Raw genomic sequence first — 23984 nt, forward strand, 5'->3', positions numbered from 1 at the left:
ATATAATTATTTATCACCTCTGCTTTGCTCAATCATTCATTTCCTCTGACATTTGTGCTGCATGGGCCTGAATTATAATATCTGCCTCCCATCTATCTCACTACAGCACAGAGGCACTGTCTGACAGGTGCAGTGGTGTTTATCCTTTATGGTGGTGGTGAGAAAAAGAAACTTTGTAAGTGTTGTAAATTTAAAATTCAAAACAAGAATGTCTTAGAGAGAAAAAATTTTAAATATAGAGTCACTGCTATTCTTAATGTGTCAGCTTTATAATGCAATTTCTATTATAAAACATATAAAACTCTTAGCCTACAGCAACAAAACTAGGAAGGAACTGTACTCAAATACAAAAATAGCTAATAAATATTTTTTCAATACAGGTTAAATAATGGTCCACCCCACTCTTTTTCCAAAACAGATGTTAACAATTCACCATTTATGTGACTCTTTTTGCTCTGTCTATTCTGTCAGTGAGTCATACTGCAACCTGAAACCTCATTCTGTCTTGTTCATGCATTTTTATTATTTCATTTTTGTTCAGTATTACAGGAATATGCATATATATATATATTTACAATAGTCGTGTCTTCTATTTCCCATGTGTGGTGGGTCAGAAGTTTGAAATGACACGAAAATAAAAACTAGCAGAGTAACTTCAATGTACGAAGCTACAAAAAGTCTTTGGACCCTATCGTACACCCGGTGCAAAGTACACAGCGCAACTGTCATTGCTATTTCCCCCCCGACCCAGTTGTCATTTTCACACCCAGCGCCCACGTTGTTTTAATAGCAAATGATCTTGCGCCCACGTTAGTGCCCATGGGCGTGTTGGTCTTAAAATGAGGTGTGCTCAGGCAAACGGGTGGCGCATTGCATTCTTGATGACGCAGAAAGTGACTGCTCCATAGACCAACAAAAACCTGATCTAAAGTCTAGAGTCTATGGCGCAGTCTGTCTCTCCTATTTTAAGGGCGCATTATGGTCATACATCAGAGTTCACAACACGAGTCGGTGCTTGTCATGCGGGGACGCACAGCAGCGCTTCTACTCATAAGGAAAAAGCAATGTATTTGCAAATACAGTAAAATAACGTTGTTTACAGGACAGAGGACTGTAAGACGGCAAGCTTTTGTTTCCCTCCTCTCCTTAAATCATGATACTGCTTAAAGTTTGTTACCGATCTGGTGAGAAGTTCCTGGAAGACGTGGTCAAGCGCACTGCTGCCTCCACACACACACCTGCTTCCTCTCAGGCAGATTCCTGCTCAAGCCACGCACGGGCCAAAAACTGCTGAGACACCGAGCTCTCTATCATGCACGCTCATTTTAAAGTGTGCTCCCTCTCTAATACACGCAGAAACAGACACACTCACACATGCAACTAAGAGATACATTTATTATAATCCTCAGACATAACTATCGTGCCCATAACAATTGTGCCCACAGATATTAATACACTGTCCAGTGTCTTACACATACGCACTGGAGAATACAGCCATGTCATCCAGCAGCAACAACAAGTATGAACATCTCCAGCCGACCTTTCTTTGATGGTCAGCACACAGAACTTTAATGAACATAAGATCCTGTCCGTCTGGTGACTTTAGTTACACTGCTGTGCCTTGAGTGTAAAGGTACACAGGCCTCTCTTAATGTTCGTTTCTGCTGGGCAGTGGGATTGCTTCAGTGGCTTAAACATCAGTCTGTGCATCGACATATATTGTACAGTGACCTGTGTGTGCAGGGGCACAGTGGAAAGAAATAAATTAAATATGCCGGCCCCGCCCAGATTGTGCACCTAGCAAGTCGGTTGGACACGCCCAACATGCCCAACACGCCCACGTCAAACTGTAATTGTTTAGTTTCATTCAGAGGGTTTCATGAGTTATCATGTTTAGTTTGGTATTTAATTTATTCTGTGTTTCTGTCATGATTTAGTTAAGTCTAGTTCTGTTTTTTATTTGCATTTCGGTGTTCAGATATAATTTCCTTATTTTGTCACCTCTCCCGTGATCTTCCACTTCCTGCCTTTGTGTGTTTCCTGCTTCTTAGATTATGTGCCCTGCCCTTATTGTTTTCACCTGCTCCTTGATTATTTTAGTCTTTGTGTTTCCATGTCTCAGTGTCAGTTCGTTGTTTGTCTTGCATCTAATCCTTGTGTCTCGTGGATTTATTACTTGTGGGATTTCAATAAATAAATAAATCTAAAGTCTGCATCTGGGTCCTTTGCCTTTTTGTTTCAGCACAAACTGGACAGAGGGATGTTATAGGAATCACAATGTTTTGTTATGGTATGTTTCAGTGTATAAAATATGTGTATATGTGTCTATACATGTGTGTGCATGTATGGATTATCCATAGTGAGTAGGCTGTAAAGTAGAAAGGATGTAAAGTATAGAGATATTTTCTGTGCTAATGATTTCATACATTCAGACAGTGTGTGTGTGTGTGTGTGTGTGTGTGTGTGTGTGTAACTGGATGTTCAAGTCTTTATTCTGCAACAGCTCTGAGCTATGCAGAGGTGCTTTTGTAAGCGCTAGGCTCTGTGCAACCTGAGAGACACTTCATGAACCCAGTTGTTCTGCAGCAGCTTTCAAACCTGATGCACTAACAGGCTTGAGTTTGCACAATGACATGCAGGGAGTGACATTGTTCAGTTTATCTGTTTGACTCCCTTCCACTTTCAAATGAAGAAATGAAATGATTTGATCTTTCGAGCTGTGTGTCAGAGACTTATCAGACAGGGCTTAATGTCCCCAAGCCAAAAATATGACTGTACCCCATCAGCTGAAAGTTGAAGTTTTTCATCTACTTAACAAATAAAGATTAGAGCGTGGGCAAGAAGGCACAGCAATGCAATATCTGAACCTTGAAAAACAACCTCTACCTGTTCTTTTTCAGTCACCGGGTCTTAACCGAACACCCACAGTATGACAGATTATAAACCACTGTGTTCAGCAGCACGGAATGAGGAACTATGTTTGTAAAGTATGGGCTTCATCCCTCCAGTGGAGTTCACAGACTTGGATAACCTAAGCTCAGGGGCATTGGAGCTTTTGTGGAGGCCCCTGGAGGACCAAAACCCTGCTAGGCTTTTTATCTGTGTCATCTAACTGTATTTTTTCCATCTCTTTCTCCTCACTTCTCCCAGTTGCATGTAGAGTAACAACACCTGAGAGACAGATCCACTGCACTAAGTTTCCCTGCTTCCTCGGCTCGGTATAATCTCTCTAAAAACACAGTTAAAGAATCTCTTCCCCTCTTCCCCATTCATCCTTCCTCCTAAATCTATTCATCTCGACTAAATGTTACCACCAATAAAACTTTAATCACCATTTGTTGTGGCACAGTTTTTCATTACTGAAACCAGCCAGTAAAATACTGACAATACTAAAAATAATGCCATCATTTATTTAAATGTGCCACTTGAATTAAATGTTGCATTTGTGTCATTGTAAAATTCACGATCAGGGAGGATAAGCAGACTAAATAAAAACAAGAGAAGAGCATAGTAGAGAGGCGGTGAAATGCACAAGCTGTGTTGTTTTGCTGCAGTAGAAGGAAAGTTACCCACATCACATCACGCTGCAAAGATTGATCATTAATCAAACTTTAATTAAACTCAGCAGGTTGTTTTATACTCACATATACTCTCTGTGTGCAGAGTGCACAGCTGCTGCATTGCTGTAACGCCAAATGACAATGAATGATGACATGACGTCCAGCGTGGCATCAAACTGTAGCAGAAACAGGAACACAAGAGAGAAGAGGGTCTGTAGTAACAAGTTATTTAAGAGGCTATCTCACTTTTTATATTAGCTGCAGCATTTTATCGACACAGAAAGGAAGGTTTTTCAAAGGGGAACCTAATAAGTTCATATCACCTCAGTGTTCGAGTCTGGTATTAGATCTACTGCACAAAACATTTTATTTTACAAAAATCAATATGTCACATGAAACCATATCAATGCTGCTGGGATGCTTCTGAAATCTACATGTGCCACAACACTCTAACATATCAAATGTGTTGGGACAGACAGTATCTCCCAAGTATCACAATCTTATCAGTGGGGTTGGAAATAAAACGCAAAAATCACAACAGTGAAGATAAACAGTGAACTATTAAGATAAGGTTATATACACTTTCTTGTCCCTGAAGGGAATTTTGCCTTAATTGGCCAATAGTGCAATAAGACATACACCTTAGTACAACTTGATATAACATGAAAACAAACACAACAACAATACAACTGTCAATAACTGTCAATAGAGAATAAAAGACACAATAAACAAGATTTATGAAATGCACAATGATGTTGTCGGGTAGAAATCTGTCGATACAGAGTCTGTAGATATACTGAAACATACAGGCAACTGACTTTAGACACAGGCACAATAACAGATGTGACAAAGCAGTGTTTAAGTATTTAACAAACACAGGTTTTTTTCCCCCCACTTCCTGAAAAGTAGTGGTTTCGGAGATACAAGGTTTCAGACGATATGAAAGGGTGGGGTGGTAATAATGATAATAGTAATTAACTGGGCATTAGAATATACTTGCATAAAATACTGAACAGAGCATTGATCCTATTGATCTTATTGGGCACTTTTGAAGATCCATTTAATGTTTGCTCTGCTGCAAATCAAACAGGAACAGCTTTCAAATATGGTGGATGGCCAAGAAATGATATTGCCCCAGGTGTGGCTTGTAATTATCTTTATCATTAACATTAAAAATGACTTTGTACAGTATTTGTCAGTTATCGTGTCTCAGGAAGACGAAGGAAAGTAATATCTTCCCTAAAGCTTAATCATAAATCACTGCAGGATTGTTATAATTTAAGTTTCAAATCTCAAAAATGCACCCCTTAATCTAAAAGAAAAATGTCAAGCTTTATTTTAGTACTTGCTAACAGTGCTGATTATCAGTTGCTGAGATCTGACCCCTTGTGTTGGGTTATCACTTTATTGTCTTCTTGCTGCTTTAATAAAACCGTCATCGACAGCAGAGCACTTGCTTATTAAAATCAAATCTTTAATAAAGAGATAGCTAACACGGCAGATTATGGTTTATAACATTTTAATCACATTATGCTAATCAAGTTTCCCTCACCGCTTTTATGGATGCTTTAATTTTCACTTCACTTTGATTAAGTCTTTTTTTTTTTTTTACTTAATTACACTCTCAATCACTTCCTCTCAATAATAAGGAGTGATAAGAAGCTTTATTTTGGTGAAACTAGAAGATTCACCCTGAGCTCTGTGGTCAGTCCCTGTTCTTTGCCCTGTTACCTTGGAGACAAAAGAACCAATTGCACTATAGAGGAACAGGAATCATTAATAAATCACCAAAGTTATGACTAATTGATCAAATGGGGGGGAGTAGGAAAAGGAGGTGGGACTCACGGCAAATCCAAAGGCTGACGCACTGTGTCTCATGAATGATACAGCTGTGGAGAGAGACAGAGAGAGAGAGAGAGAGAGAGAGAGAGGTTACAACTGATTCATTAGCTTTTTTATATATAGCCATGGCTGAATACAAAAGACTATATAACTGTCACATTTTTTGCACAGAAAAACACAAGCAATTGCTCAGGAGTTAGAACAGGTGGCCCACTAATCAGAAGATTGTTGGTCCAATCCCCAGCCCAGACAAGGCCGCATGCCAAAGTTTCCTTGGGCAAGATATTGAACCCCAAACCAATGTGTAAAGCGCTTTGATGAAAACTAGAAAGGCACTATTAGGTGCAATCCATTTACCGTCCGTTTAATAATGTGAAACAGAAATATCTACATGATCATTGACAGAATGGTAACATAGCAGCTCAACTTGTTCTATCTCAGAAGGAATTACAGATCATATGATTGGTGTGTGTTGTGGAATGGGAATGATTGGGTGCATGTATCTTTAAGAACTGCTGGTAGGGGCACTCGCAATTTCGTTATATTCTGACAAAAAAGGTTTATCTTATCTTAACCCAGCGGTGTTGAGCTGGGGGTAAAAAAATGTGACAGTGTTTACAGATGTCTCTTGTTAAAATGGCCTTTAAAGATTTAGGCTATGTCACATGAGGGAGAGTGATGTACTGAATGTCAGCACCGCTGCAGGCTGAGTGATGCCAGCGTGCTGATATTTATCCCATCACCACCCCAAGTGTGATAATGCTTTTATACAACAAGTTACAAGCAGCATATAAAAGTAAACTCAACAAGTGGTTATTATTCTTGGTTTATTGATTCATTCAGTTGGCTCCACCAACCCAACTAATTACGACTTGACTGGGACTGGACTAACGCCGAGCAACACAAACATTTTGGCGCACTCATAGTACTCTGTGTTTGCTTTCATTTTCATTATCATTTTGTTTCAGAAGAGCAGCTAATTTGTATTAGCTATAAGTATCTGAATGTGTCAATTTCATTTGCAATCATGCACTGGTGCATGTGATTCATAGGTACTAGCTTGAACAACAAAGACAGTCTGCTGTAGTGTTAATTAACAATAATCAGAACACCTGGCTGAGGCGGAGTGATACACACAGTAAAAAGTCCCAGTGATGTCGTTCTCTATATCAGATTCAGATCAGATTACTTGAAACTGCCAGTTGTATGAACTAGAATGAATAGCTTTGGATGCTAGGAGGGGCCTTCTGAGACTATACACAACTATATGCTGTTCTGTAAACATTTCATCACAACTTTCTGAAGGCTCCGTTGAGCTTAGCTAGATTCATGAAGGTTTGAATGGGATGGAGGTGATTGTACATTCATTGCAGTGCAGTCCCTGTCTGCCACACCTGCGCTGTTATTTTACCCTTCTGCTTGTCCTTGTGTTACTGTCTCTCTCTCTGGCTCTCTTCCTCTGTGTTTTCAGTCTCAGGGGACAGCATATCGGCAGTTAAATCACCATGGTAACAGGAGATATGAGGCCAAGCTGGGAGTTCGTCTGAACTACAGGGCTTTCATCATCCACCCTCCTTTTTCTCGCTTCTCCGTTCTTTGTCTTTGTCCCCTTCCCAATCTTTTCTCCTGGACTCCCTTTCCTCTCACATTCTGATTTCTCTGTGACACATTAATATTTCTCTCCCCTCCGTCTCGGTGTCTCTTGTCACATCCTTGAGTGGCGGCCCTTTTTGGCTGTTTTGTCTTATATTCGGTATGATTAGAGCTCACTGCTCCACAATGGCAGACCTGTAATGACGCTGCATTTGGCCAGGCACTAATGAATATTTAAACACAAGTTACAAATAACTTCCAAGCCTATCTTTCGATGCTTACAGAATCACTAATGTGAAAAAGAGCAGCTTCAGTCTGACCTGTAGTTTCATTAAAAGGAACCACAACAAAGAGTAGAAGGTAGTATGAGCAAGATGAGGAGGTATTAAAGAGTCTAAAGAGGAGAGGGCAGACCTGTGATACAGGGCAGATGGTACCAGTCTGAGTGCATAACACATGACTGCCCACAAACACACTCACACATACACATATGCTGTCCCTGTACTTCGCTCTGTGCTGGAAACCATCACCCAGAGGCTCGCTCTCTTTCTTACTATGTCCTCTTTCTTGATTGTCTTCTCGCTCACGTACACACACGGGGTAAGATGACTCTCTGGAGCTACACAAGAACTCGAACCCATCTGGAGAGTCGACAAACTGAGCCAAACCGAGAGTGTGCCTGCATGCTTTTTCCAAGAAATCAAGAGCCTGACGGGGCATCAGACTCCTCACTTTACTCCATGTTACATATTTCTTTTTGTCACTTAAAGCAGTGTCCAATAAACTGGAAGATTCTTGTGAGCTGGTCAGACAACATTTAACAGAAAGTTAAAGTTTCTTTATCTAAAACAGGTTGTCTCATTAATATCAGGATGCCTTTTCAAGAAGAACCTGTATACAAATAAATAAACATATACAGTTTTAAAAGTTACAACCTTTAAAATGTTCAGGGGAAGTTAGAGAGTGTAACTTCATCGTCTTTTGGAGCTCATTCCATTTGTATGCAGGAAAGTAATTGAACCTAGATTTCCAAGTTCAGTGTGAACAAGAGGTACAGCTCATCTTAGAATGTCCTGTGTCCTGACATTGTAAGAACTGTGTTTAAATATAACCAGACAGCAGAGGTTGCAATGGACTAAATTTAAAAAAACAACAGTACACTGCTGCTACCGTATGTTTAAGTAGGACCATCCCACCTTTTTTATATAAGATGCAATGGTGGGTGAGAAATGAATGTCCTGTGATGAAGCACAGTGCATTGTGATACACAAAGTCGAGAGGCTTTAACATGGAGGGAGAAACATGTTATTCATTAACCATTAGCGTAGACACAATTGTAGCAAAAGAGAAACAAGAAACAACCCAACTTTAACCTTAAGTAGCCGAATAGATGTTCCACAAAGGTTTAAGGTGAGTCTGTGATTCAACCAAAGCCCCAAAGCATTTGTAACATACAACTGTTACAACTTCAGAACCCTGAAAGGTTTGGATATGGGCGGTACTTTTTGAACTAGAGAATAGTAGTGTATACATTTAGTTTTGCAGAATTAAGTACAACCTTATGTTTGATGAGAGTGATCTGAAATGTATCAAATGCAGACTGTATATTTGCAATGGAGCAACTGAAGAAGAGCCAGTAGCATATAACACAGTGTCATCTGCATAAAGAGATACACTACAGTTTGATGTGGCAAAATAATGTAGTTATATGCTGAATGAATGAGAACCATTAATGATGTTTAATACTGTTCTGTTCTTTGAGGAGAAAATTAGGATATCAGATAAATAAAGTGAGGAAGAAATCACATGCGTACACACATAAATGTCAAAGGGTCAATAACATGAATGCATCTTCAGACTACAAAGAATCGGTTTGTATTTGGGCTCTTGCCTACATTACTGACATTTCACAGCATATGAGTTAACTTCCTGAGGAAGAATGATAACTTGCAGCAGGTAATTGAGATAATGTAAAAAAAAAAAAATCTGCTTATTTTCAGTAACAAACCATGAAGTCATAAGTTATCCAAATCTGTAACAGAAAAGAACACTATTATATTAAAGAGGATATTCTTATAGATATTTAAATATTAATATAATTTCAGATCTTTAGAAATAAAGCAAACAAAATGTATACCAAATGTTGAGTAACCTGCACCAACAGACTTGTTGGTTTGTGCATATATTGTTGGAAGCTCAGTGAGGAAATGGTGGATCTGCTTCAAAAGGAGCAAAAGTAAGACTTTAGAGACTTTATAGGGAAAACTGCAACTTTATTTTTTGTCAACTAAATCACTGCATATTGTGGTACAGAGGGGGCCTTCTAATATTCGGGTGACTTTTTTATTTCGTGTTTCATATTGTCAACATGTAACATGTTTCTATTGACACCATACAGTCAAACTTAATGGAACACACCCTATTTCCACTGAGTACACATCAATGACTGTATAAAGATGGACAATGGGGTGCTGGTTTAGCTCAGTTGGTAGAGCAGGCACCCCATGTACAGAGGCTACAGTCCTTGACGCACTGATCGCAGGACTACCGGTCTGCAGATCATTTGGTGCATGTCATCCCCCACTCTCTACTCCCCATATTTCCTGTCTCTCTTCAGCTGTCCTATAAATAAAGGCAAAAGCCCAAAAATAAATCTTTAAAAAAATAAATAAATAAAGTGGACGATCTGTCTCAACCATCTTTAATTGTATAAAAGTGAAGCCACAGATCTGACATACAGCACCTTCCGCTATCCAAAACACACATTTAATTTACAGACAAAGTGGGAAAGCAGGGCAGCAGGGCAGCTTTTTGTGTTGATATTCATGGTTATGGACAGTTCAACAACTGTAGTGTTAGTGTTAGTTACATCTCCTCTTGCCGTTCCTCCTCTACTCTGCTATTCTGGAACAGATTGGCTGCTTCTTGTGTATTTGTCAACAGAGCTGTCAGTTATGGCGTTACACCCCTTTTTATGGCATCAAATAACGAATTAAACAAAACTTTTCAAAACACTTGGACATAAATCAGCATGATAAGAACTAACTATGACGACAGATGTTATTTGGCGTGCATTCTGATTTTATAGTTTGACTCATTTCAAAAGTAACCCTTTTGTCACATTGATGCACTCGAGCTGACTGACGAGTGTCTTTAATTTTGCATGCATGATCATTCAACATGGCTCGCTGCCCATAGTGCTCGCTGCTGCGAGCAGGGAGGAAGGGCAATGCCAGGGAGCACTCCAACCTGACTTTTATTCAATCAATATACTGTATGTGTTCAGCACGGCAAGCAAACAGGAATTTATTTATTCATTAAAAAAACCGGAATAAATGAACTCTGAAGTCTAAAAGGCCAAACCGCAGGTGCTCAAGGCTCCTTTGGGGTCTATTTTGTACGAACACGCTTTAATATGTGAGCAAGCCTGCAAGAGAGGAGGTAAGTGCATGATGTTCCTGAAAGCTGTACTGCCTATTTTCTGTCTAATTAGCGGGCCTGCACCACTCCAGAGATCTGCCTTGGACATTCATAATCCCCCCTCGGTGGGTAGTTTTAATGCTTAATGCTCTGTTCAGGGCCACTTAATCCCCTTATTTGTTCAAAATTTCCCACTTGCTAGTATAAGAGGTGAGTAGATAGTACTTTCATGAAAACAAAATGCATAATCAGTGTTAAAAAAGTCAACTTTAAAGTATGTATATCAGCTTTTTTCTTTACACCTAATACCTTAATAACAGCAAATATCTCTCTGTGGGATCTTTGCTGTTATTTAGATTAACATGTAAGTGATGTGTTAGGTCGACCTTAATAATAATTGGCTCTTAGAACTTAAAGCTCCTATGTGTGACTGTGTCTACATTCCAAGACCACCTCTGATTAGAGCTGAAACCTACAGGCCGAGAAGCACTGACCCCGAACCTGTCATGGGTTTAACCTAGTTTTGTGGTTTTCATATATAACATGAAAATACACACGGATGCAATAGTATAGTAGCATATGTCTCTCCTCTACAAGAGAAATTCAAATCTCACATGGCTAACTAATGTCTATATTTTATCACTTGTGACTACAGCATGCCTGTGATCAGGGAAACTGTGTCATCAGTTTGCAACTTCAAGGCCATGTGTGAAATTTCCTCATAATTCTGTAGATAATGTAAAATGGATCATATTATGGACTGGACTCAAGATGAATGGGACATTACTTGTTAATGTTAAATTAGCGATTGGATTTTGTCCAACATCGGACATAGATGTCATGAGTTGGTATTGTTTAATTTTGTATTTAAGCTATTCCGTGCTCCTGTCATGATTTGTCTTGTTAAGTTTTGTAATTAATTTGTGTTTCGTTGTTTAGATCAATGTTTCTCAACAGGTCTCGCGTCAGGACCCACCACTGCCTCCTTAACGACAAATTGCGACCTGAATTTCTGAAATTCTTTAACCACTCAAATTTATTTAATGAAAAATGGTGCAGTTTGGACCTGAGACGGAATGAAACATTGTAGTATGTCAACATCACAAAACACAGCAGTGTAAGTCAAAAAAAAAGACCAGCAGTGGCAGTGCATAAGAGGAAAATGTTTCCTCTACAATTCATGACATTACTTTTTTCAACGGAGCAACATAAAAGCAACTACTCTAGGGCTCATCAAGTTGCACAAATATAAATGTAACTGTAGCTGCGATTACACAATCAGTGGAATAATGGAGTGTGAATAAACAACACTTCTACTGCACACACATCATAGGAAACTCATGTCCTTCAAAATAAAAGCAGCATAGACTTTTTTTTTTTAACCTACTGACCCACTGAAAGCGGCTCTGCGACCCACTTTTGGTTCCCAATCCACTAGTTGAGAATAATGGGTTTAGACCATTTCCTGATTTATTTTGCCGCCTTAGCTGTATCTCAATCCATGAGTTGCAGCCTTTGAAGGAGGCAGTCCACGGAGGATGCTCCATTCAGGATGCATCTTTAAATGGATGAATGAGACGGTCTGGTCTACCCTTAAGTAACTAGCGGGCTAACTAGCTAGCATAACTAACGTTGAGTAAGTTAACCTATTATTTTAAAGATAATTTGTTGCCCTTTCGTTTTCTTAAACATGTGTAACGCTAGTTATTTGAGTTGAAACCGTATACTTTCACATTTTAAAATGTATTTCTCCGCAGTTTAAAAGTCCACTATTTCGTTTGAATTGGCACGCAATGCATCTCGGGATATGGTGGGCCGCGAAGGATGCACCCAATGGATCCTTCATGGCCCAGGAAACGGAGGACGCATTTGTCGGATCGCATCTGAAGGAGCCTTCGAATTGGGACAGCCCCTTCGAAGGCTGCAGCCCCTGGCTTGGGACACAGCTCCAGTGATGTTCCACTTCCTGCTTTTGAGTGTTTTCCCGCTTCTTTGATCATGTGCCCTGCCCTTATTTGTTTTCACCTGCCTCTTGATTGTCTCACCTGTGTCTGATTAGCCTCACCTCCCCAGTGTATTTAGTCTTTTGCTGTGTTCGAAATCGGACACTATATACTACATACTATATACTACATAGACTACTGCATACTGCGGTCGGTGGTCGGTCCAAATGTATTTTGCAGTATGCAGCCAGCCGCCAGCTTCCAGTTTTGGAAACAGGGAAGAAAACGGAAACCTGCCAATAGCAAAAAGCTGCTTCTTTAACTATAGCGCCCCCTTCTGCTCTTCTGCTGCCGTCTGCTATTCCAACTGCCGTGGTGACGTGTCGGCGCTTTGCATTGTGGGATACAGTGGACGAGGTATACTGGTCCGATGCACACTGGAGATTTTTTCTGAATCAGTACGATATCTTTTGGCATACTGCACATGAATAAGACTTAATACTTAGTTTAAATCAGCGTAAACTCATCAAGCTGCTATAGGTCATGTGATTTAACAGATAAGGGCACAGAGGATAATATTACCTAGCTGAAAAAGAAAATTATCACAAAATATTTACCACCTCTCTGGGGAGAATCAGTCCATTTCGAATTTCTCGCTGTATAACAAATTGTTGTCTGACTCTCTGTCTTCAGAGGCAGCGCAGTGAGTCAGCTGGAATGGTAATCAACACTTTTACTGAGGAAGCACTTTGTCTACACACACACCGTGTTTTTTCCACTATGTTTAAAATATACTCAGCTCCAGCAGGAGCAGATGTCCTCTCTCTCTCTCTCCCTCTCTCTCTCTCTCTCCCTCTCTCTCTCTCTCTCTCTCTCTCGCTGTAGAAACTCATTTGGAAGCTTTCACTTCAACTTGAGCTCATTTCTACTTCCCTGCATCTCATGTCCCTGATTTAAACATGCAGTCATTCAAAAACAGTCGATTTTTTATTAATATGTTCACCAGGACTAAAATTCTACCCTTAATTCCATATAAGTCTCTTTTCTAATGTAGGTTGTCTTCTCCCACAAGTCATTCATTTTCCAGCGTCTGCTCTCAAGCTCATTTCTATGGGCCAGCCGTCTGTGTGGTTGTGCCTGCCAGCAAATCGATTCCTCTCTCGGGGAAGGCCGACACTATTCGATGCAACATCCTTTGGGTTGTTAGTTAATCAGGCAGGCAGGCAGGCGTGCGTGACCAGTGCTAACAAGACTGTGGAAACTGGGGAGAAAGGGAGAGGAAGAAGAGGTGGTAGAGGGAGGAAAAGAAGAGGGCGGAGGTACACAAGAGGGTGGAACTAAAAGAAGGTGAAAATTCAGACAAAAGAGGGAAGAGGAGGATGAGGAGAAGTCGAAGCTTAGATAGGAGTAAAGAAGTGAGTGTTATGATTGAGGAGTGGAAGAGAGACATGCAAATCAAGCACAAAATCATCATTTGTGCGTGCTGTGTGCAAAATTACGAATGACTAGTACCCTAATAGCCAAAATGTGTCGGTTCTTTCACTTTATGTTTCTTTAAGCTTTGCATGGAAACACTTATCTTAAACCCTATAAGCTGATTATGCCGTTAAACACAAAGCCATTGTGTCTCTTTGGTCTATTTCTACCATTTGTGTTTCTATTATATTCCATTTCCCCCCCTAGTCCACTCAGATATCCTGCCAACACCAAAGCAATGCTTAAGACTTGGCAGGAGTAAAACCCTAATTATCAGTGAGTTATGCAAGTACTGGGGCCAGTGCCAGCGCTGTACACCCATACTCTCTCTCTCTCTCTCTCCTCTCAGTGTTCACTTAGCACTGATTACAAGCAGAGGGGAGATGAAGCAGCATCTTATCGGACAGTAATTCCACATCAGACTTTGAACTGTTGGGGGGGTTGAGGACCTGCGAGCAAGACAGCATACACACGTTTTTTAATATAATATCAAGTATTAGTTAATCTGTCCGCTGCTTGAGGCGACGTGCATGAATGAAAGTAAAGGCTACGCACCATATGCTATATGTAATCCACGTACTAAGGAAATCTGTAAAAGGTGGCCTTATCATTTTAGAGCAAAGTGCATTTTACAGCAATTTCTTCTAGATGTGTGTGCTGTGCATCTAAGCGCATGGCAGGATCCTTTTCACTTGTTTCCCTCAGTTAAAATTTGTTCTGCAGATACAATCCAATTTCAATTCAAAGGAGCTTTATCGGCATGGGAAACATACGTTTATACTGCCAAAGCAAGTGTCAGAGAAAAAATAAAGAGATTTGCCCCTCTTCTCTGTGTTTCTCCTGTGATCCCTTCCCTTGTGTTTCTTGTTGTCCCTGGCTGTGTTCAAAATGCCGTACTACATATTACATACTATATACTACTATATACTACATACTGCTTAAGGCAGTAGCATGTAGTATGGAGGAGCGTTTCAAATTCATTTTGCAGTATGCTACGCCAGGCAGAAGTAAACAATAAGCGCCGCTTCTTTAGCTATAGTGCCCCCTTCTGCTGGAAAGCTGCTGCTGTCCGTCATTCCAACTGCCGCTGTGATGTTCCAGCGCTTTGCATTGTGGGATACAGTAGGCGAGGTAGACTGGTCCGATGCATGCTGGAGATTTTCTCCGAATCAGTGCGACATCTGGGTATTTTTGGCACACTGCACATTTTGCTTTTGTTTGCATACTACATGCTACATTTTGGCCAAATCAGTACGTCCTTCCTCCTGAAGTTTTGTTCCTTATTTCCAGGGTGGATTTTCTTGTTGCTCCCTGTGTTTCCCATTTCCGTTAGATTTGTGGTTGTACCTTTTTTTGTTGGACTTCATGTTGGACATTTGATTCCTTGGATTTCTCAGTAGGCATTTAGGATTTTGCCTTTTTGTCCTTTTGTTTGTTTAAGACTCATTCTGCCATTTTGGATTTAGCCTTTTGTTAATTAAACTTTTGATTTCTTAGTCTGCATCGGGGTCCTCTCCTTTTTTGTTTTAACTAAAACCGTGACTTTAGAGGAATGAAGGTCAGTGCGAAATTTCAGTTGAGATATTTGATTTTGAACCAAAGTGAACTGACCGTCTGACGTTGAAATCCCCTGAGCCATACTGCTAGCTTTAGCTACCTAAAAATACAACTTCATGCACATAAACTATTAATAAACATAATTCTCTCTCATCTACAGACAAGAATAGAAGATGACTGTTAAAAAGGATAATTGGACAATTGTTTGACATTATATTTGTTCTTATGATAAACTCGGAGCAGACAGTCCTTACTGCACAGAGGTAGCAATGTAGACTGATGGGGATAGAATCACTGGCTTAGGCTACCACATGGCACACGGCAAGAATAACAGCACCTTTTGAGATCACAGACATAGGCAAGCAAGGGAAGAGGTCATGTTTGCCCAACTTCAAGAAATTATAGAGACCACTGCACTGATTTAATCTCTGTCAGTAACATCTCCTGAGCTATCATTTGCGATGAAAACAGGATTTATTTGGAATTCAATGATGCCCACTGTCATAAATCTAATACTGAAGGAAGTACAGTGTAACAGAAACTACATGTGTTTAATCTTTTCAAGCATAGCTGCCAACTCTGCACCCATAACCGGCCACCTGCTCGTGCCTGTGTGAGCAGTATGAAAAAAAGCCCATATCGAATTAGCAGGATCGTTTGCAGCCAAACAGAAATGTAATTACGTCCTCCTCTGTGTTCCTCAAGGGCACGAGCTCGATTCAGGGATGTGAAATTCAATTACGTGACAAGGAGCGAAGGAATAATCTGGGAGACTGGGAATGAGGAGGAGAGAGGGAGAACGAGGCAGACAGGGCAGCAGATGGACACACAGAGCGAGACAGAGGGGCAGTGTGGGGTCGAGAGAGTGAGTGGTTGATGAAGTGACAGAAAGACAGACAGAAAGAGAGAGAGAGAGAAGACCTGAGAGGCTGTAAGAGCCACTCTCAGGCTGCCAATCAGCCTTCTGAGCTTCCAATCTAATCTAATGATTCATCAGTGTGAAAACCACTTAATGGTCCCGAGATGAGGGACGGTTTCAAAGCGTCTGAAGTTCAGATGTTCGGTTCAAAAGCAGTTCATTATATTTCTGCGCTGTGTTGGTGAGTGTAGATCTTTTATTTTTGCAATATAAAGATGAGAGGGAAGCACAGACAGGTTAGGAAAAGGCCAGAGTGAGGAAGTACAGAGATGAACAGAGAAGGCAGGAAGGGAATAAAAGGGGCAAGTGATTGCAGGAGGAAGGGACGTTAAAGGAGGAGAGCACACAGGGTGGAGAAATGAGGCATCATTAAAGCTGTGCGAAACAAGCTTTTTATGCAAATACACCTGTCAGTGCTTCAGCAGTGCAGCAGGGTTACACTGGGGGAGAACATCCCGAGAAACTGCAGGTTAACAGACTTAGCTGGAAAATTCTTGTGCATGAAAATATCAGATTTAAGTTGTAGCTGAAAATATAAGCGATGACCTAATGCAGCATTTATACGTGACGACAGGGACATTTAAATGGTATCACCTGCATGCAAATACAAATTGTGTATTAAGATTCACACGTATGTGTCTAGGGAGCATAAGATAGCTATGGGACACCAATAATAGAACTATGTGTTGCAGTTTAATGCCTCTGCCCACCAGTCAAGCTGCAGCTTACATCCATCAGTGTTAATGAGGGGGAGGGAGGATATATTTTAGGCCTTTATCGAACATGTTCAAAAGAATACATTACCCTACATAAAAACCAAGGAGGAAGGCCTGCATTAAACAGAGATAATGGCAGAGAGCATCTCTCCCTTTCCCTCTGTCTGTCTCTGTCATTGGTTCGAAATAGCATACCGCATGCAGTGTTCTGCGGTAGTATATAGTATGGTGCTGTTCGGATTTATTTTGCAGTACGCTACGGCAGGCGCCAGTTTTCGCTTTTGGAAAGTGGAAGTAAACAATAGCCCGCCACAAGCAAACCGATGATTCTTTATCTATAGCGCCCCCTTCTGCTGGAATGCTGCTGCCGTCCGCTATTTCAACTGCTGTTGTGCCTTCCAGCGCTTTGCATTGTGGGATACAGAGGGCGAGGTTGACTGGTCCGATGCATAATGGAGATTTTTTCCGAATCAGTACGACATCTTTTGGCATACTGCACATTTTGCACGCTAAATCTATAGTAACAGTAGTATAAAATTAGAAACACAGGCTGTGTGTTTCTCTGCGCAGCATGGGATTGACAGACGACCCTTCTCACATAAGCAGTAAGAGCAGGAACGCCAGCAAAGATAGTCAACTAAACTATTGTGGATTGTGTTTTTCTTATAGAAGGATACATTAACATTTGATAAAATTCCAGATGTTGATGAGACCTAACCTATAACCTAATCCTGAGAATGTGACGTACATGTGATCTTGACCTTTGAACTCTGACCACAAGTTGTAATCAGTTTATCTCTAAATCCAAGCACATGTTTGTGCCAATTTTGAAAATCATCCCTTCATGCGTTCCTGAGAAAACGCTTTCGAAAGAGTGCAACGGATGAGCAAAAAAGCGGAAAACATAATGCGTCCATCCACGACTGTCGCCGGAGCGGAGGCATGACAACCAGTGTAGAATGTGTCCCTGTAATGACGGAAATTACAGTGAGGCTGAATTTACAATGAAATCTCTCACGTCTCTGTCTCATTATAGTGGGAAGAAGAAGGTCCAACAATTTCTACAAAAACTATTATACAGAGGGAACATTGAGTCTGCAGGGCTCCTTTTATCTCTGATGAGCAGATGCTACCTAATAATGTGTCTGGGTGAGACAGCATTTTTCTGTTAGGGGAGGGGGCCTCATGATGCGATACATTCATGTGTAAGTGTAGATGTATCAATGCTGCTTAAGTGCACAGGTTATTCTCCCACAGGTGTTTTTAGCAGTAAGCATAAAGAGTTTTATTGTGTTATCACAATACGATTCAGCCCAATCCTGATTTGCATGTAGCTTTTGAAACCCACTCAGATGGAATCAGATCTGCGTCGGCTAATGCAGACGTGAATATATCACAAAGTTAATAAAAAGTGCCTTTAATTTCATCTATATGTTTGTTTGGATACAAGGCTTTAACCTGAGTCTACTAGTTTCCTAAACCTGCAGACTGGAGCCAGGGCAACAAAAAAAAAAGCACCATCCCCCTCCACCTCCTCTCTGTGACTCCTGTGGTTCATAAATGTTGTGCTTGATTCATAAAAAGTGAATGAAATGCTGCCATTGAAGAAAATCCAGGCAGCAAATACGTCTTTCAACACAAACAAATGTATATTTAAGTGTAGTTATTAGGAGATAAGGATGATGGGTAACTGTAAGTGGAAAAAAACGACTCAGCACCAGAACTTGTGTGTGCATCTGTGTGTCTTAAGTCGCTGGTTGATCTCCACTGGGGCAAGGGTTTAAAACAAACGCCCTCAGGACATTGCTTTCTTATTAATTAGCAGCTTTAAATTGGGATACACACTCCCTCTGATGACCACACACACACACACACACACACACACACACACACACACACACACACACACACACGCAAACGCACTCAAAGCAACAAGCATGCATCATATCAAAAATAAAACCATTACGCAAAAGAAACCAACTAAAGTGCACTCAATCACAAAAAAACACCCATCTGAGCCCATGTAAACTCTCATGCTAGGCGTAACCCACACACACACACACACAACATTTGCCCCCTCAGCAGATACATCCGACATGGCCGCGGCCGCTTGCTCAGTTGCAAAATATTGCGTTTAATAATTCAGGACCTACTGCTCGGCTCGGCTCGGCTCTGCAGCACGCCTCGCACTCTGGCTGAGTTCACCCTGCGGAAATCCCTGCTGGGATGCTTCCTCTCTCACTTTCTCCTCCTCCTCCTCCTTCCTTCTCTTTAAACTCCCCTTTCTCTGTCCCCATGGATGAACCTCTTTGTCCATTGTGTCTCTACATGTCTTCAAAAGAAAAATCATTGCATTCTCTGTCCTCTTTGCTGCAGTTATATCTTCATTCCTATTTTCTGTCTTGCCCCTTCATCCCTCCTCTGCTACACCGTTTATCATCCTTCCTCACTCCCCCTCTCATTCCTCTTCCCTACCACTCCCTATCTATTTCCATCCCTTTCATTTTGCTCCTCAATATATCTCCCCCTCTTTCCTCTTCTTACCTACATTAGTGTCCCCATATTCCCCCTTGCTCCCCCCTGGGCTTCCTCACCCCCTTGCTCCATCAGCCCTCTCCCCTCGCCCAGCAGTATTGATTTGTAACCGGGCAGGATTGCAGTAGATGGGCGCAGCGAGGGCGGTGCCATCTGCGTGCGGCTTGGCACTGGGGACTCACCGGGGCTCATGCGGAGATTTACTAGGACAAGCGCACGGCTGATTGAACTAATGCTTCCTACACACCTGCAGGTTTTAAAGAGGTTCATTCTGGAAACGTTTTAGCAGCTTGAGACACTTTCAGAGGAGTTCAAGATTCTCCAAAAGCAGAATCTATGTCCAGTTCTCTATCCTGCTTCCATATCAGGAGAGAAGCGTCACTGCTGGGCTGGACATTGAGTTTCAGAAGTGATAATAAGATACACTCACAAAAGGCTCATTATTAATCATAAATTTCAACAGAATGCTTCCCGATTACACAGAAATTAGAGTCATAAGTGGGCGATGTTGGTTTAAACGGTTCCTACTGACGACACATTTTCTGTTCATTTTCTCACAGCAGAGAGATTGTCTGCGAGGCAGTTAGCTGAAGGGCATCTTACGACACCCAGTGTGTCAGTATTATGAGGGAATTCAATTTCAGCAGGCAAAATATCCACTCAAGGCCTCCACTGCTGTTTTTGTGCTCAGCTGCATCGCAGTGACAGTCAGCGCTGTGCTTCAGCTGAGAGCTGGTATTTATCTCATTCAGTGTTTGATGGATCAGCAGGGTCGGGTTTTATCAGCCCATTAAATGTTCATCATCAGATGTCACCAGGGTATAAATATGAGGGGGTATTCAGAGTCTGCGGAGATAGACATGATCATATAGGTAAGGTGAAAGGCTTATATTTACATTTAGGTGGCAATGCATAGCGGCAAAGCAAAGGAGGAAGCCAGGTGATATAGAGATATCCCGCATAAGGATGTGGTTGGGGATGTATTGATGGGTCATATCAGGGTATGTCTCCCTTGTGAGACTACCTAAGACTAACTCACCTTCATCAACATGACTTTACACTTCCTTCTCTTGCTTTATTTATGTCAAAATCGGAGTTCAAAGAAAAAGTAGAGGACCCGGGAAACAAAAGTCTAAAATGCAGCCACACAGAAAGTCCAATCCGGGAACACTGGGAGCAAGGTTTTAGGTAGAAGGACGACAACGAACTAGCACAGGCACATGGCAAGACAAAGACTATACACTGGTGAGGTGAGACTAATCAGGCACAAGGCAGGAAGTTAAACAAGACATACATGGGGCAAGAACTACAAAATAAAACAGGAAATGCACTGGACATGGTAATACAAATCAAAAACATAACGTAACTCATGACAATTTACTGTATTAACTAACTATTAACTAACTATTTTAACTGGAATTAACTTCCAAACCTAATCAAGCAGTTTTGGTACTAACTAAACTACACCACAAATTTCAACGTGTTATTACTGTACCTGCGACAAGACAGCTTGTTTCACCTTTCACTGCGGAAGTTGTTGCAAACAGGCTGTTAATAGTAAATCATTATGCCCTCTCTAGCAAAGAGGTAGGGGTAGTTGATCCCATCTGAACCATTCTGATCGTAAAGACAACATCTTATAACGGGCCAGTTCATGGTCTGAAAACCAGTGTTTTGGTTTGCCTTGGTTAGCTAACAGACATCTGGATAACTGATATTGTATATCAGGGCCAAGACTTCCTCTTCCATCGCCTGGTCTTTGTTGACAGTCAGACTAACAACTTGAAATGTCTGCAGAAAGATGAAGTTGAGAGACAACATCAGAAACAGGATTGTAATCTGCACTCATATGAAGGTGTGTTTTTAGATTAAGGGTGCTTTCACACCTGACAGCTTTGGTCCGGAACTTTACTCTGAAAGTCTGGTTTGTTTGGACAGATGTGAACACGCAATCGAACTCTGGTGCGGACCAAACAACCGGACCATGGTCCGCTAGAAAACACAGGTCTCAGTCCGTTTCCAAACAAACCAAGTCTTTGATTCAGACCAAACAAACGGACTTTAGGTGTGAAAGCGCCCTAATTCATATGCAGACATCTGTTTAAGAGAAACAAAGAGAGGCTGAATGAAACAGTCAGACTTCACACATCAAACATTTGAGTTCTGCTACGTGCTAATACCAAAACACGACGCTATACATTCTTTAGCATGCCTGTGTGTTGTATTAGCCACACTGCTTACTAAAAGTAAAGCATAACTCTCATTACAATATTACATATACATCTAATTGAGTCCCTAAGGACTTTAAACCAAGTTCAAATGCACTGCGCACTAATTAGCCTAAATCATTATAATTCAGTAGTATAGAGGAACCAAGTGGTTTATTTGTATTCTTATAGAAACCAGTAAACAGGAAAAAAATTGACCTTAAGTTGTAGTTCAAGAAAAGCTGACAAGACATCCCGGCTCTCAAACATTTACACCAATGGAGCTCATCAAAAGTGAAATAATGATAAAAATAAATAAAGATAAAATCCCTCTTGTATTTAACACTTCCCATTTAAAATATTTCAATGGTCCTTTTTTCCAAGGCAAAGAAAAATTGGCCTTAAAAACAAAGACAATTTACAATTTAACTACAAAGTGCAACACAATCTCACAGTAACAGACAGGTGTTAGACTTGTGCTAACACTGTGGGAAATTGGCAGAACTACACCTACAAGAATGGAGCTTTCCATTCTTGTTGGTGTTTTTTGTTGCCAACTTGGACATTATCTGCTATTGTTGGACCACTTAAAATAGAAAATAAATTGACTACAAAACAAGTATGAGAGACTGTAAAAGTTCCAGACACAAATCTCCAAAATAAGTCTAGCTAACTGCTAGGACAAAGAGTTGTATGACAGTATGTCCACTGTTTCTGTTATATTGAGATCTATACAACATGCCATGTGCAGTATGTCGTGGTTTGCACATATGGTAGAACACTGTCTGCCTGATGCACAGCCTATGATACAAGCCAAATCAAGTATCCATCCATCCATTGGCTGGAGCCAATCCCAGCTGTCACTGGGCGAGAGGCGGGGAGGGCTGAAACATAGAGACAAACCGTTCCCGCTCACACCTACAGGCAATTCAGAGTCACCAATGAACCTAGCGAACCAAGTCTGTCTTTGGACTGTGGGAGGAAGATGGTGTACCCGGAGGGAACCCACGCATGCACGGGGAGAACATGCAAACTCCACACAGAAAGGGCCCCTAGCTGTGAGACAGCACTAACCACCGCACCACCGTGCAGCCCCAAATCAAGTATAGATTTCTAAAATATACATCTATCTTATACAGATTTTCTTGTCCCTCAGGAGAAAAGTGTCTTCAAAAAATGCTTAATGCATACACAACATGTCATGTTTCTGCTGCCTGATAAGAGCAGGGTGAAAAACAGGTCAAGGGGTTGTCAGGTGTCATGTGCTGTGACTCTGCTGTTAGGATCTGAAAGGGTGGGGGTTGGGAGATCAAGGATATTTGAGACCATGTGTGTAATATAGGACAGCTTGCTTTCTATGGAGACAGAAAGCATGGTGAAAAAAAATAAGGGAGCTGTGGAGTTTTATGGACTCAATTATGCTTTTGTAATGCAACATCTTTCGTGGCGGCCTTTGAGGACGTGAGTACTGTGTGAGTTTATTCCCAAGGGTGATTTCAAGGCATCTGAAGCTGTCAAACATCTCCACAGTTTCACTGCATGAACCCAATGAACTTAAAAAGCTCAACTTTTTAAGTCAACATGAATGAAGAACCCCTGACCTCTTCTACAGATGTCTGCATGTGAGTGCAGAATCAGCTTTCTGGTGTCATTCTGGTTTCCATTTGTAGTGCGAGTCCTATTGTCTAATCATGTTTCAGAAGGCTTTTGCACTGATATCCTTCTACTCAACGACTAAACTGTCAACAAAAGATAGACAAACAGTTCGGAGATTGAGATGATGCAAATTACTGAATGTTTTACAGTAGCATCTAAGTTGCACAGTCATTGATAGTGTCTGAGTGTCACTGTTAGTTGCCCACGGGGAAGTAAGCAACGATGGAGAATGTAACATTAAGCTATAGGATTATCCCATCATGTCTCACAAGCTACATAACTGTTTGCAAGTTAAGCCAAACACCGGTCTACACTATATTCATATTCACGTACTGTATAGCAGCAATTCACCATCACATAAGCAGAATCAGCAGTCTAGTGGATACAGAGCCATGCACTGAGAGGCTTTTTGGCAGTGGCCACAGGCCCACAGAGTGATCCCTAAATGGATATAGATTTATCTATAGATTTGAAAAAAAAAATAGTATTAAAAGGGTTGCAGATAGGCACAGACACGGCAGTAGTGCAATACATCCCTGGTAAGGAGAACCGTATTGATT

At 41.0% G+C, this 23984-nt stretch overlaps 1 protein-coding gene across 1 annotated transcript in view; it reads right to left on the reverse strand.

Moving 5' to 3' along the window:
• Window positions 1-23984, reverse strand: part of tmem163a (transmembrane protein 163a) — a 73986-nt gene that overhangs the window by 11463 nt on the left and 38539 nt on the right. Inside the window, exons 2-3 of the mRNA XM_069663333.1 lie at window positions 5406-5449; window positions 3645-3736 (exon numbers count right to left, since the gene is read on the reverse strand). Coding sequence (XP_069519434.1) covers window positions 3645-3736; window positions 5406-5449 — 136 coding nt within the window. The remainder of the gene's footprint in view (window positions 1-3644; window positions 3737-5405; window positions 5450-23984) is intronic.

Source organism: Semicossyphus pulcher, unplaced genomic scaffold, assembly GCF_022749685.1.
Source record: "Semicossyphus pulcher isolate SPU_LCO1_2020_fin unplaced genomic scaffold, fSemPul1.0.p SCAF_15, whole genome shotgun sequence".
Classification (NCBI taxonomy): Eukaryota; Metazoa; Chordata; class Actinopteri; order Labriformes; family Labridae; genus Semicossyphus; species Semicossyphus pulcher.